Source organism: Pseudophryne corroboree, chromosome 8 (assembly GCF_028390025.1).
Source record: "Pseudophryne corroboree isolate aPseCor3 chromosome 8, aPseCor3.hap2, whole genome shotgun sequence".
Classification (NCBI taxonomy): domain Eukaryota; kingdom Metazoa; phylum Chordata; class Amphibia; order Anura; family Myobatrachidae; genus Pseudophryne; species Pseudophryne corroboree.
The window spans coordinates 1,342,555-1,357,789 of NC_086451.1; the positions used below are offsets into that span (position 1 = coordinate 1,342,555).

The 15,235-nt window shown below is 54.4% G+C and overlaps 1 protein-coding gene across 2 annotated transcripts in view; it reads right to left on the bottom strand.

The window, feature by feature from the left end:
• Positions 1 to 15,235, bottom strand: part of SNAPC4 (small nuclear RNA activating complex polypeptide 4) — a 164,652-nt gene that overhangs the window by 112,666 nt on the left and 36,751 nt on the right. For both annotated transcript variants that reach the window (XM_063935815.1, XM_063935816.1), the window contains exons 8-12: positions 9,266 to 9,370; positions 3,816 to 3,888; positions 1,703 to 1,867; positions 1,290 to 1,437; positions 890 to 996 (exon numbers count right to left, since the gene is read on the bottom strand). In XM_063935815.1, coding sequence (XP_063791885.1) covers positions 890 to 996; positions 1,290 to 1,437; positions 1,703 to 1,867; positions 3,816 to 3,888; positions 9,266 to 9,370 — 598 coding nt within the window. The remainder of the gene's footprint in view (positions 1 to 889; positions 997 to 1,289; positions 1,438 to 1,702; positions 1,868 to 3,815; positions 3,889 to 9,265; positions 9,371 to 15,235) is intronic.

The following is a 15,235-nucleotide window of genomic DNA, read 5'->3' on the forward strand; positions in this document are numbered from 1 at the left end:
GATCACCAGTAATCACAGGGTCCTAGATGCGGAGCAGAAGACAGAGCGCCCCCGCAGGACGTCACAGACACCTCCGATAGCACCCATGGCTGGAGGGTGGGTAGGGGCTTGGCCCAGGGGCCTATACTGCTGTAAGACGGCCCATATCTGGCCTCCTGATAACCATAGACTGAATGTGTAGGGAGCAGCAATACAGTGACAATGGAACCATGATCTAGATCATCGCTACTCGTACGCCAGTTCACCATACACCTCTATCCTCATTCATCGGTGTGCTTGTGCCGTATGGCGTTAGACACTTGAGATGACCGACGCCCTGCCACGGGTAGCGGGGTGTACTTTTACCAAATTGTGGGGCAGATTAATTAAGTTCGCTGGTGATAAAGTAGCAGCCAATCAGCTCCTAACTCATTTTTCAAACTCCGCCTGTGACATGGCAGTAAGGGTCTGATTGGCTGCTACTTTATCACTTCCCCAAGCTAAATAAATTGTTGTATCAGAGCAGCACAAAGACGCTCACAGCGCACCAGGGACCCGTCGCGCAGACACTGGTATGAAGTCTGAGATGAGGCACAGTATGTGGCGGGAGGCGTGGGGTGGCCACTCGTATCAGAACAGTCATTAATACCCAGACAGAAGTACATGCGCCGCGAGCCCAAACAGCCCATGTATCCTTGTACTATTAATATATTAGTGACACATATTTGGCGTGGCTGAGTTACAGTGTCACTATATGGCCTGGTTTAAGCAGAAGTGTGAGGACACATCTGTCCCCCCCTCCCCTCCTGCCCATTCAAGTCACAGACTGTGGTCAGTAGGTGCTCACTCCGCAGCAATACTTGTATCTATCACTCTCCCATTTCTCTATGACAGGAAGAACAAGCCTTACCTCATCTTCTGTCTTGCTCCAGTGCCCCTTCGTCAGGCTGGGATCCAGCGACTTTGACCACCGACTGACAAGTTGCATGGGGTCCCTACCCTCCATGAAATAGGCAACTATAGAAAACAGATTGCAAGGTGAAGATTAGGCGCTGAGCAGACATACGCAACGAGAGGTCGCCTTACATACAAAGCAGAGGAAGTAACCAATAGCGACAATGAAAGTCTACCCTCTGACATGAAGACAAACGTTGGTCGTGTCTAAGTTTATACTGAAAGACTATCCTAGAACATGAAATATTAGGTTAGATTTTCCTCCTCTTCTGGCCAGTAACTACTTATGGAGCATTGTTTGGAGTCTTGTATATCACAGGAAATTGCGTAAATTGCTTGCGGCGTCCAGCACTCACTTTTACGGTAAGGAATATGGTCTCCAACTCTCATTCGCTGGACGAAGTGCGTCAGTATTTCGTCTTCTTCCTTAGTGAACTCTTTCCTCTTGAATTCTTTGTTGCTGAGCTGGAATCTCTGCAGACACTGGAACGCCGTGCGCTCTGTCTGTGAGAGGAGACAATGGCAGTGGGTACAGGCGGCATCTCTGTAATAAAGTGCGTCCTGCCCTGTCTCCAGTCAGAGTCCTAACGCTGCTCCAGCTGGTGAGGATTCTCTATCTTGTGTCACTCCGGGCAGCACGCAGGATTGCAGACTCTTATGGCGGCTTTATATACACTTTGCTACTTACACTGCGGTTGATGACAGTGCAGTATATGTAGAGGAATATCAGTGTGTATGTGACAAGCGTGTGCGTCTTTGGGGTACTCACCCCTAATTCCTGCGCGATCTCTTCCCAGTTGACAAAGTTATGACTCTCCGCTATTTTCTGTAACTTCTGGATTTCCTCCTCATCCCATGGATCCTTGTTAATATGCGGATGCTCGTAGTTTTGCCAGACTCTCCTCAGTCTTCTAGAACTCTGAGCACCTTCAAACTGGAAGACAACACATGAAGGAACTCTCCTAGGTGCAGTCTCTCTGTGTAGCACATTGCCACAACACTTACCACCTACGTACGGTGCCCAGGAGCTGATCCTACCACCTAGAACCACAAGGTTAACCCCGAAGAAGAAAATGGATTGCGGCATCCCAATATGAAAGGATGAATTCCCCCCACTGCTCTCATAGCAGAGAACACAACATCTGATCCGACATATTCCCCTCATACAACCACTTCATTCATCATATTCTAACAACAAGAACCGCGTCTTCAGTCTGCACGAAAGAATCCAGAAAGGATCCCAAACAAACATTCTATAAGATCGTGAGTGCATCCAAGCGGAATGACAGGGGAAGATGCCCATAATTCCGTGTTGGAATACACAGAGTGACAGGGGAAGATGCGGGACAGAGCGGCAGAGGAGGGAGCGGCACGGGACAGAGCGGCAGAGGAAGGAGCGGCGCGGGACAGAGCGGCAGAGGAGGGAGCGGCGCGGGACAGAGCGGCAGAGGAGGGAGCGGCGCGGGACAGAGCGGCAGAGGAGGGAGCGGCGCGGGACAGAGCGGCAGAGGAGGGAGCGGCGCGGGACAGAGCGGCAGAGGAGGGAGCGGCGCGGGACAGAGCGGCAGAGGAGGGAGCGGCGCGGGACAGAGCGGCAGAGGAGGGAGCGGCGCGGGACAGAGCGGCAGAGGAGGGAGCGGCGCGGGACAGAGCGGCAGAGGAGGGAGCGGCGCGGGACAGAGCGGCAGAGGAGGGAGCGGCGCGGGACAGAGCGGCAGAGGAGGGAGCGGCGCGGGACAGAGCGGCAGAGGAGGGAGCGGCGCGGGACAGAGCGGCAGAGGAGGGAGCGGCGCGGGACAGAGCGGCAGAGGAGGGAACGGCGCGGGACAGAGCGGCAGAGGAGGGAGCGGCGCGGGACAGAGCGGCAGAGGAGGGAGCGGCGCGGGACAGAGCGGCAGAGGAGGGAGCGGCGCGGGACGGAGCAGCAGAGGAGGGAGCGGCGCAGGACGGAGCAGCAGAGGAGGGAGCGGCGCAGGACGGAGCAGCAGAGGAGGGAGCGGCGCAGGACGGAGCGGCGCAGGACGGAGCAGCAGAGGAGGGAGCGGCGCAGGACGGAGCAGCAGAGGAGGGAGCAGCGCGGGACGGAGCAGCAGAGGAGGGAGCAGCGCGGGACGGAGCAGCAGAGGAGGGAGCAGCGCGGGACGGAGCAGCAGAGGAGGGAGCAGCGCGGGACGGAGCAGCAGAGGAGGGAGCGGCGCGGGACGGAGCAGCAGAGGAGGGAGCGGCGCGGGACGGAGCAGCAGAGGAGGGAGCAGCAGAGGAGGGAGCAGCGCGGGACGGAGCAGCAGAGGAGGGAGCGGCGCGGGACGGAGCAGCAGAGGAGGGAGCGGCGCGGGACGGAGCAGCAGAGGAGGGAGCGGCGCGGGACGGAGCAGCAGAGGAGGGAGCAGCAGAGGAGGGAGCGGCGTGTGGTCATGGTGACTAGTTTAATATAAAGCAATAAAGTCCTGAGTTCCCAGCATAACACATGCGGGTGCACAATCTCTTATTTGCCACTGGAATAAACTTGGTTTTATTTGGATAACAAAATAATTTTTGCTCATCTTTTGTTGTACTACAATTCCCAGAATGTTTTGCCAGCGGCTATCTCAACCCTCATAACACTAACCTACCCATTTCCGTGAACCTCTGTGCATTAGAAGGAGTGACACCTGCAGGAAATGTAACTCTACTGCGCCCTTTAAAGATCATTTTTATAGGTTTTTCACTTTGTTTAAAATAAACAGGAAAATATAACTAGATCGCTTTTATTGCTCCTTTTACCAGTAACCTGTTCTTGGGCACAAGACAAGCAGCAGGGAAGCCCCTTATAGTAGACATGTAACGGGTCTTATCTGGCAGGTTTATGGGCCGCTTAGAAAAGAAGTCTCAGCCCCACTCACATTGATGTTAGAAATCTTTTCCCAGTCATGTTCATCACTTCTTTGGCCCATCAATGCATCCTCTGGAAGTTGGCTGGAAAACAATTTAAAAAAAGAACAGAAGAAAAAAAAAAAAAAAAAAAACGACGACAGGAATTACATGGGACGTCTAAATCCCAATCACTAGGACCTAATATTCGCTGGTAATAAGGTCAGACAGCTACAGAGAGGGAGACGGAGCTCCGTTACACGAGGATTATATTCCTCCCACAGAACAAATGATAACGACACTGGAAGTGCGCGAGGATTCTGGGGCCATAAAAACAAATTCCATGAGCCATGATTTATTCAGGGAAATAATGACACGGTGACGGTTACTATTCATCTCTCTCTACATCTTATATATCAGAGGTGGCCAAAAGGTCGATCGCGATCTACCGGTAGCTCGCGGAGCTCCCGCCGGTAGATCGCGACCAATTTCTGCATTCCAGATGCCACCTCTGTGAGTCCCGTTCCCAATGATGCATTGCGCATGTGCGCGGGTGACGTCGTGACGTCAGCAGCGCACCCGCGCTATGCATCATTGGGAACGCGAACTGAGGAGCCTCTGCGCCTGTTGGATCTTGTTTGATCCAGTCAGCTCAGGCGGGAACAGGCACACTGACAGTGCCAGCCCAGTGGGGAGCCAGCCAGCGATCCAGCCATCCAGGAGACCAGGCAGTTAAGGTACATTGTCTTGGAGGGGAAGGCTCAGCACTAATGGAAGCAGAGAATGACCATATCTGTATCTGGCACTGTGGTCACATGGCACTGTGGGGGCATATCTGTATCTGACACTGTGGGGGCAAATCTAGCACTGTGGGCAAATGGCACTGTGGGGGCATATCTGTATCTGGCACTGTGGGGTTATATCTGGCACTGTGGGGTTATATCTGGCACTGTGGGGTTATATCTGGCACTGTGGGGTTTTAGCTGTATCTGGCACTGTGGGGTTATAGCTGTATCTGGCACTGTGGGGTTATAGCTGTATCTGGCACTGTGGGGTTATATCTGTATCTGGCACTGTGGGGTTATATCTGGCACTGTGGGGTTATATCTGTATCTGGCACTGTGGGCGCATATCTGGCACTGTGGGGGCATATATGGCACTGTGGGGTTATATCTGGCACTGTGGGGTTATATCTGTATCTGGCACTGTGGGGGCATATCTGGCACTGTGGGGGCATATCTGGCACTGTGGGGGCATATGTGTTTGAGGTTTTTACCTGTGGGGGCCAATGTGTTATTTCGTGCGAGACAGTCATTACACTCTGTGCAGCAAGGCTACGTCCCTTTTTTAGTTATACCACGCCCACTTTTAAAGTTATACCACGCCCAATTTTTTGTTATGCCACGCCCATTTTTTGGGCGCGCGCTATTATTACACCTAGGTAGATCACGAAAGCTTTTCAGCTTTCAAAGTAGATCGCCGACTCCAAAAGTCTGGCCACCCCTGTTATATATGATGTCTGATTGCGATAAACTCCGAAACCACTGAGCAGATTGTAATGCGGGTGTCACCGTTGTGTAGGTCATTTTTCCAGGCAGGTTCAAGGCTACTAATCATCATAATCGGTCGCCAGGAAGCTTTGGCCAGGAGCTCCGTGGGATGGGTCCCCTGCACTGCTCTCAGAAAGTCAGCGACAGGCGTACACACCAATAGCGACCAATCAGAACATCGCGACACGTGTGTACTGTGATAAACTTATTCATAGGTAAGTGTCGGGAATTACTACTTCTGTGGACTAGCATCTATAAATGTAAATCAAAGAGCTATAAATAATGTGTGTAACCGGTTCGTTATTGGTGAGCTTTCACAATGCCTCAGAGAAAATCTTCACTTGGTTGTGACAGTGCTACGGGTAAAAGGGCGCTCATTGCGGGAAGACATGAAGAGACCTCCCACGCCTCTATTCCCAAAGAGAGGACCCCGGCGACATAGGCAAGGAGAGACCTCCCACGCCTCTATTCCCAAAGAGAGGAACCCACCGACATAGGCAAGGAGAGACCTCCCACGCCTCTATTCCCGAAGAGAGGAATCCACCGACACAGGCAAGGAGAGACCTCCCACGCCTCTATTCCCAAAGAGAGGAACCCGGCGACACAGGCAAGGAGAGACCTCCCACGCCTCTATTCCCAAAGAGAGGAACCCGGCGACACAGGCAAGGAGAGACCTCCCACGCCTCTATTCCCAAAGAGAGGAACCCACCGACATAGGCAAGGAGAGACCTCCCACGCCTCTATTCCCAAAGAGAGGAACCCGGCGACACAGGCAAGGAGAGACCTCCCACGCCTCTATTCCCAAAGAGAGGAGCCCACCGACATAGGCAAGGAGAGACCTCCCACGCCTCTATTCCCAAAGAGAGGAACCCGGCGACACAGGCAAGGAGAGACCTCCCACGCCTCTGTTCCCGAAGAGAGGAACCCACCGACACAGGCAAGGAGAGACCTCCCACGCCTCTATTCCCAAAGAGAGGAACCCGGCGACACAGGCAAGGAGAGACCTCCCACGCCTCTATTCCCAAAGAGAGGAACCCGGCGACACAGGCAAGGAGAGACCTCCCACGCCTCTATTCCCAAAGAGAGGAACCCACCGACATAGGCAAGGAGAGACCTCCCACGCCTCTATTCCCAAAGAGAGGAACCCGGCGACACAGGCAAGGAGAGACCTCCCACGCCTCTATTCCCAAAGAGAGGAACCCACCGACATAAGCAAGGAGAGACCTCCCACGCCTCTATTCCCAAAGAGAGGAACCCGGCGACACAGGCAAGGCGAGACCTCCCACGCCTCTATTCCCAAAGAGAGGAGCCCACCGACACAGGCAAGGAGAGACCTCCAACGCCTCTATTCCCGAAGAGAGGAACCCACCGACATAGGCAAGGAGAGACCTCCCACGCCTCTATTCCCGAAGAGAGGAACCCACCGACACAGGCAAGGAGAGACCTCCCACGCCTCTATTCCCAAAGAGAGGAACCCACCGACATAAACAAGGAGAGACCTCCCACGCCTCTATTCCCAAAGAGAGGAGCCCACCGACACAGGCAAGGAGAGACCTCCCACGCCTCTATTCCCGAAGAGAGGAACCCACCGACACAGGCAAGGAGAGACCTCCCACGCCTCTATTCCAAAAGAGAGGAGCCCACCGACACAGGCAAGGAGAGACCTCCCACGCCTCTATTCCCGAAGAGAGGAACCCACCGACATAAACAAGGAGAGACCTCCCACGCCTCTATTCCCAAAGAGAGGAGCCCACCGACACAGGCAAGGAGAGACCTCCCACGCCTCTATTCCCGAAGAGAGGAACCCACCGACACAGGCAAGGAGAGACCTCCCACGCCTCTATTCCAAAAGAGAGGAACCCGGCGACATAGGCAAGGAGAGACCTCCCACGCCTCTATTCCTGAAGAGAGGAACCCACCGACACAGGCAAGGAGAGATCTCCCACGCCTCTATTCCCGAAGAGAGGAACCCACCGACACAGGCAAGGAGAGACCTCCCACGCCTCTATTCCCAAAGAGAGGAGCCCACCGACATAGGCAAGGAGAGACCTCCCACGCCTCTATTCCCGAAGAGAGGAACCCACCGACACAGGCAAGGAGTGACCTCCCACGCCTCTATTCCCAAAGAGAGGAACCCGGCGACATAGGCAAGGAGTGACCTCCCACGCCTCTATTCCCAAAGAGAGCATACCAGGATACACAGGGAGAACAATATCTCTCCATGTATAAGACATTTTCCCTCCACCCCACCCTATATGTTACCATATCCCAGACCTCCACCCGAGTGGAACAGGTGCTGCACCTAGTATAATATAGAGAAGGGGACACATCTTCCTGGTTTATAATGAACGGAAGGATGTGGATCCGTTATCCCTCTATATACAGAACATGTCATTGTGTCACGCGTGTATTGTGAGGCCAGGAATGGGATACTATGGCCTACGTGTGGGTAAAGTGAGGTCTAATGGAGAGAAGCACCTGGAAGCCATGTGCAGCAGCAAAGGAGAACCCCATCCCACTGAGCCATGGTCTGATGAGGAAGCAAAGCGTCACTACGGGTAAGAACAAAAGTGGTGCGGCTGTAGGGGTGAGAGGGTTTAGCACGGCCTTAAGATAAAAGGGGCTCAGTTATCACAGATCACGCACTGGATGTGACCTGGGTGGGATCTTACTGCAATATGCGATCCTATCGTGTGGATGTATTACCCGGCACATGCAGGAAAGTACTGCGATGTGCTGCCGGGAATCATGCGCACTGCACATATACACTGGTTACTTCCGGGGAGGGCTACAAGTGCGATGTGCTGCCGGGAATCCTGCGCACTGCACATATACACTGGTTACTTCCGGGGAGGGCTACAAGTGCGATGTGCTGCCGGGAATCCTGCGCACTGCACATATACACTGGTTACTTCCGGGGAGGGCTACAAGTGCGATGTGCTGCCGGGAATCCTGCGCACTGCACATATACACTGGTTACTTCCGGGGAGGGCTACAAGTGCGATGTGCTGCCGGGAATCCTGCGCACTGCACATATACACTGGTTACTTCCGGGGAGGGTTTCATTACTACAAGTGCGATGTGCGCCAATAGGCTTCAATGGGCTCCTGCCATCCCCAGACAGTCGGAGATGCGGGATTACATTCTGGATTTTGGTAAATCTGGGAGCATCGAATTCCCAATAGAAACCTATGTGGGAGGTGGCTACGGGCGGCAGTGGAGGGAGCGCAGCCGGTAGCGCTGTGGTCCCTCCTTCTTACATTCAGGTGTTAATATTTGCTGCTATCCAAGAAGACGGGTGTTTTGGGGGACCCAGCCGCGAATATACTATGATAAATGGGCCCCTTACTCTTATCTGGAGCTAGGAGCAGAGTGGTGGAACATCTGCTGCACCCTGGGGGGTCATTCCGAGTTGAATGCTCGCTACGGATTTTCGTAGCGCAGCGATTATGGCAGAACGAAGCTAATCTGCGCATGCACCACAATGCGCAGGCGCGGCGTATGGGGACAAAGAGCATTGTTGTTGCACACTGTTTCTAGCGACAATTCCATTCGCACAGCCGATCGCAGGGAGATTGACAGGAACAGGGCGTTTGTGGGTGTCAACTGACTGTATTCTGGGTGTGTGTGGAAAAACTTGGGTGTGTCCAAGTGTTTGCTGGGCGGGTGTCTGACGTCAATTCCGGGACCTTCGTCGCCGCAATCATCGCACAGGATAAGTAACTACAGCGCTGGTCTTGTTCTGCACAAAATGTGTGTGCTGCCGCTCGGCTGCACAGGCGTTCACACTCCTGCAAAGAGAAAAATACACTGCCCCGTGGGCGGCGACTATGCGTTTGCGCGGCTGCTAAAAGTAGCTAGCGAGCAATCAACTCGGAATGACCCCCCGTGTTGTGTTACTGATAGAAACTAGAAATAAGTGTAAATCTTACTTCATATCATCAATTTCACGTTCAGTTTCCTGGATTTGCTTTGTCAAAATTTTTCGGTCAATATCAGTGTTTTTGTTACCAAGCTTCTGCTGCAGATACTCCAGCCTATAGGGGTATATATATATATATATCACGTCATTAGAGCGCAGGCGTATCACATATACATTAAAGCCTACATAAATAGCAGATACCTGGCACAATACGAGTTACGAGACAGAAAGATAGCTGGCACAATCCTATGGGGCGGGGACCAGAGACACGGCTGTACATGTGCGCTGCACTGTGCGATACGTAGGGATACAGAGACGGCTGTACATGTGCGCTGCACTGTGCAATACGTAGGGACAGAGAGACGGCTGTACATGTGCGCTGCACTGTGCGATACGTAGGGACAGAGACACTGCTGTACATGTGCGCTGCGCTGTGCGATACGTGGGGACAGAGAGACGGCGGTACATGTGCGCTGTGCGATACGTAGGGACAGAGACACTGCTGTACATGTGCGCTGCGCTGTGCGATACGTGGGGACAGAGAGACGGCGGTACATGTGCGCTGTGCGATACGTAGGGACAGAGACGGCTGTACATGTGCGCTGCACTGTGCGATACGTAGGGACAGAGAGACGGCTGTACATGTGTGCTGCACTGTGCGATACGTAGGGACAGAGACACTGCTGTACATGTGCTCTGCACTGTGCGATACGTAGGGACAGAGAGACTGCTGTACATGTGCGCTGCACTGTGCGATACGTAGGGACAGAGAGACGGCTGTACATGTGCACTGCACTGTGCGATACGTAGGGACAGAGAGACGGCTGTACATGTGCACTGCGCGATACGTAGGGACAGAGAGACGGCTGTACATGTGCACTGTGCGATACGTAGAGAAAGAGACACTGCTGTACATGTGCGCTGCACTGTGCGATACGTAGGGACAGAGAGACGGATGTACATGTGTGCTGCACTGTGCGATACGTCGGGACAGAGAGACGGCTGTACATGTGCGCTGCACTGTGCGATACGTAGGGATAGAGAGACGGCTGTACATGTGTGCTGCACTGTGCGATACGTAGGGACAGAGACGGCTGTACATGTGCGCTGCACTGTGCGATACGTAGGGACAGAGACACTGCTGTACATGTGCGCTGCACTGTGCGATACGTAGGGACAGAGAGACTGCTGTACATGTGCGCTGCACTGTGCGATACGTAGGGACAGAGAGACGGCTGTACATGTGCGCTGCACTGTGCAATACGTAGGGACAGAGAGACGGCTGTACATGTGCGCTGCACTGTGCGATACGTAGGGACAGAGACACTGCTGTACATGTGCGCTGCGCTGTGCGATACGTGGGGACAGAGAGACGGCGGTACATGTGCGCTGTGCGATACGTAGGGACAGAGACACTGCTGTACATGTGCGCTGTGCGATACGTGGGGACAGAGAGACGGCGGTACATGTGCGCTGTGCGATACGTAGGGACAGAGACGGCTGTACATGTGCGCTGCACTGTGCGATACGTAGGGACAGAGAGACGGCTGTACATGTGTGCTGCACTGTGCGATACGTAGGGACAGAGACGGCTGTACATGTGCGCTGCACTGTGCGATACGTAGGGACAGAGAGACGGCTGTACATGTGTGCTGCACTGTGCGATACGTAGGGACAGAGACACTGCTGTACATGTGCTCTGCACTGTGCGATACGTAGGGACAGAGAGACTGCTGTACATGTGCGCTGCACTGTGCGATACGTAGGGACAGAGAGACGGCTGTACATGTGCGCTGCACTGTGCGATACGTAGGGACAGAGACGGCTGTACATGTGCACTGCGCGATACGTAGGGACAGAGAGACGGCTGTACATGTGCACTGTGCGATACGTAGAGAAAGAGACACTGCTGTACATGTGCGCTGCACTGTGCGATACGTAGGGACAGAGAGACGGATGTACATGTGCGCTGCACTGTGCGATACGTCGGGACAGAGAGACGGCTGTACATGTGCGCTGCACTGTGCGATACGTAGGGATAGAGAGACGGCTGTACATGTGTGCTGCACTGTGCGATACGTAGGGACAGAGACGGCTGTACATGTGCGCTGCACTGTGCGATACGTAGGGACAGAGAGACGGCTGTACATGTGCTCTGCACTGTGCGATACGTAGGGACAGAGACACTGCTGTACATGTGCGCTGCACTGTGCGATACGTAGGGACAGAGAGACGGCTGTACATGTGTGCTGCACTGTGCGATACGTAGGGACAGAGACACTGCTGTACATGTGTGCTGCACTGTGCGATACGTAGGGACAGAGACGGCTGTACATGTGCGCTGCACTGTGCGATACGTAGGGACAGAGAGACGGCTGTACATGTGTGCTGCACTGTGCGATACGTAGGGACAGAGACACTGCTGTACATGTGCGCTGCACTGTGCGATACGTAGGGACAGAGAGACGGCTGTACATGTGTGCTGCACTGTGCGATACGTAGGGACAGAGACGGCTGTACATGTGCGCTGCACTGTGCGATACGTAGGGACAGAGACGGCTGTACATGTGTGCTGCACTGTGCGATACGTAGGGACAGAGACACGGCTGTACATGTGTGCTGCACTGTGCGATACGTAGGGACAGAGAGACGGCTGTACATGTGCTCTGCACTGTGCGATACGTAGGGACAGAGAGACGGCTGTACATGTGCGCTGCACTGTGCGATACGTAGGGACAGAGACACTGCTGTACATGTGCGCTGCACTGTGCGATACGTAGGGACAGAGACACGGCTGTACATGTGCGCTGCACTGTGCGATACGTAGGGACAGAGAGACGGCTGTACATGTGTGCTGCACTGTGCAATACGTAGGAACAGAGACACTGCTGTACATGTGCACTGCACTGTGCGATACGTAGGGATAGAGAGACGGCTGTACATGTGTGCTGCACTGTGCGATACGTAGGGACAGAGACGGCTGTACATGTGCGCTGCACTGTGCGATACGTAGGGACACAGACGGCTGTACATGTGCGCTGCACTGTGCGATACGTAGGGACAGAGAGACGGCTGTACATGTGCGCTGCACTGTGCGATACGTAGGGACAGAGACGGCTGTACATGTGCACTGCACTGTGCGATACGTAGGGACAGAGAGACGGCTGTACATGTGCACTGCACTGTGCGATACGTAGGGACAGAGACACTGCTGTACATGTGCACTGCACTGTGCGATACGTAGGGACAGAGACACTGCTGTACATGTGCGCTGCACTGTGCAATACGTAGGGACAGAGAGACTGCTGTACATGTGCGCTGCACTGTGCGATACGTAGGGACAGAGAGACTGCTGTACATGTGCGCTGCACTGTGCGATACGTAGGGACAGAGAGACGGCTGTACATGTGCGCTGCGCTGTGCGATACGTGGGGACAGAGAGACGGCTGTACATGTGTGCTGCACTGTGCGATACGTAGGGACAGAGAGACGGCTGTACATGTGCGCTGCACTGTGCGATACGTAGGGACAGAGACACTGCTGTACATGTGCGCTGCGCTGTGCGATACGTAGGGACAGAGAGACGGCTGTACATGTGCGCTGCACTGTGCGATACGTAGGGACACAGACGGCTGTACATGTGCACTGCACTGTGCGATACGTAGGGACAGAGACGGTGGTACATGTGCGCTGCACTGTGCGATACGTAGGGACAGAGACACGGCTGTACATGTGCACTGCACTGTGCGATACGTAGGGATAGAGAGACGGCTGTACATGTGCGCTGCACTGTGCGATACGTAGGGACAGAGAGACGGCTGTACATGTGCGCTGCACTGTGCGATACGTAGGGACAGAGAGACGGCTGTACATGTGTGCTGCACTGTGCGATACGTAGGGACAGAGACACGGCTGTACATGTGCGCTGCACTGTGCGATACGTAGGGACAGAGAGACGGCTGTACATGTGTGCTGCACTGTGCGATACGTAGGGACAGAGAGACGGCTGTACATGTGCACTGCACTGTGCGATACGTAGGGACAGAGAGACGGCTGTACATGTGCGCTGCACTGTGCGATACGTAGGGACAGAGAGACGGCTGTACATGTGCGCTGCACTGTGCGATACGTAGGGACAGAGACACTGCTGTACATGTGCGCTGCACTGTGCGATACGTAGGGACACAGACGGCTGTACATGTGCGCTGCACTGTGCGATACGTAGGGACACAGACGGCTGTACATGTGCGCTGCACTGTGCGATACGTAGGGACACAGACTGCGGTACATGTGCGCTGTGCGATACGTAGGGACAGAGACACGGCTGTACATGTGCGCTGCACTGTGCGATACGTAGGGACAGAGACGGCTGTACATGTGCGCTGCACTGTGCGATACGTAGGGACAGAGAGACGGTGGTACACGTGCACTGTGCGATACGTAGGGACAGAGACACGGCTGTACATGTGCGCTGTGCGATACGTAGGGACAGAGAGACGGCTGTACATGTGCACTGCACTGTGCGATACGTAGGGACAGAGACACTGCTGTACATGTGTGCTGCACTGTGCGATACGTAGGGACAGAGAGACGGCTGTACATGTGTGCTGCACTGTGCGATATGTAGGGACAGAGAGACGGCTGTACATGTGCACTGCACTGTGCGATACGTAGGGACAGAGACACTGCTGTACATGTGTGCTGCACTGTGCGATACGTAGGGATAGAGAGACGGCTGTACATGTGTGCTGCACTGTGCGATATGTAGGGACAGAGACACTGCTGTACATGTGCACTGCACTGTGCGATACGTAGGGACAGAGACACTGCTGTACATGTGCGCTGCACTGTGCGATACGTAGGGACAGAGACACTGCTGTACATGTGTGCTGCACTGTGCGATACGTAGGGACAGAGAGACGGCTGTACATGTGTGCTGCACTGTGCGATACGTAGGGACAGAGACGGCTGTACATGTGCGCTGCACTGTGCGATACGTAGGGATAGAGACACTGCTGTACATGTGCTCTGCACTGTGCGATACGTAGGGACACAGACGGCTGTACATGTGCGCTGCACTGTGCGATACGTAGGGACAGAGACGGCGGTACATGTGCGCTGTGCGATACGTAGGGACAGAGACACGGCTGTACATGTGCGCTGCACTGTGCGATACGTAGGGACAGAGACGGCTGTACATGTGCGCTGCACTGTGCGATACGTAGGGACAGAGAGACGGTGGTACACGTGCACTGTGCGATACGTAGGGACAGAGAGACGGCTGTACATGTGCGCTGCGCTGTGCGATACGTAGGGACAGAGAGACGGCTGTACATGTGCGCTGTGCGATACGTAGGGACAGAGAGACGGCTGTACATGTGCGCTGCACTGTGCGATACGTAGGGACAGAGAGACGGCTGTACATGTGTGCTGCACTGTGCGATACGTAGGGACAGAGACACTGCTGTACATGTGCGCTGCACTGTGCGATACGTAGGGACAGAGAGACGGCTGTACATGTGCGCTGCACTGTGCGATACGTAGGGACAGAGACGGCTGTACATGTGCGCTGCACTGTGCGATACGTAGGGACACAGACGGCTGTACATGTGCGCTGCACTGTGCGATACGTAGGGACAGAGACACGGCTGTACATGTGCGCTGCGCTGTGCGATACGTGGGGACAGAGAGACGGCTGTACATGTGCACTGCACTGTGCGATACGTAGGGACAGAGACACGGCTGTACATGTGCACTGCACTGTGCGATACGTAGGGACAGAGACACGGCTGTACATGTGTGCTGCACTGTGCGATATGTAGGGACAGAGACACTGCTGTACATGTGCACTGCACTGTGCGATACGTAGGGACAGAGACACTGCTGTACATGTGCACTGCACTGTGCGATATGTAGGGACAGAGACACTGCTGTACATGTGCACTGCACTGTGCGATACGTAGGGACAGAGACGGCTGTA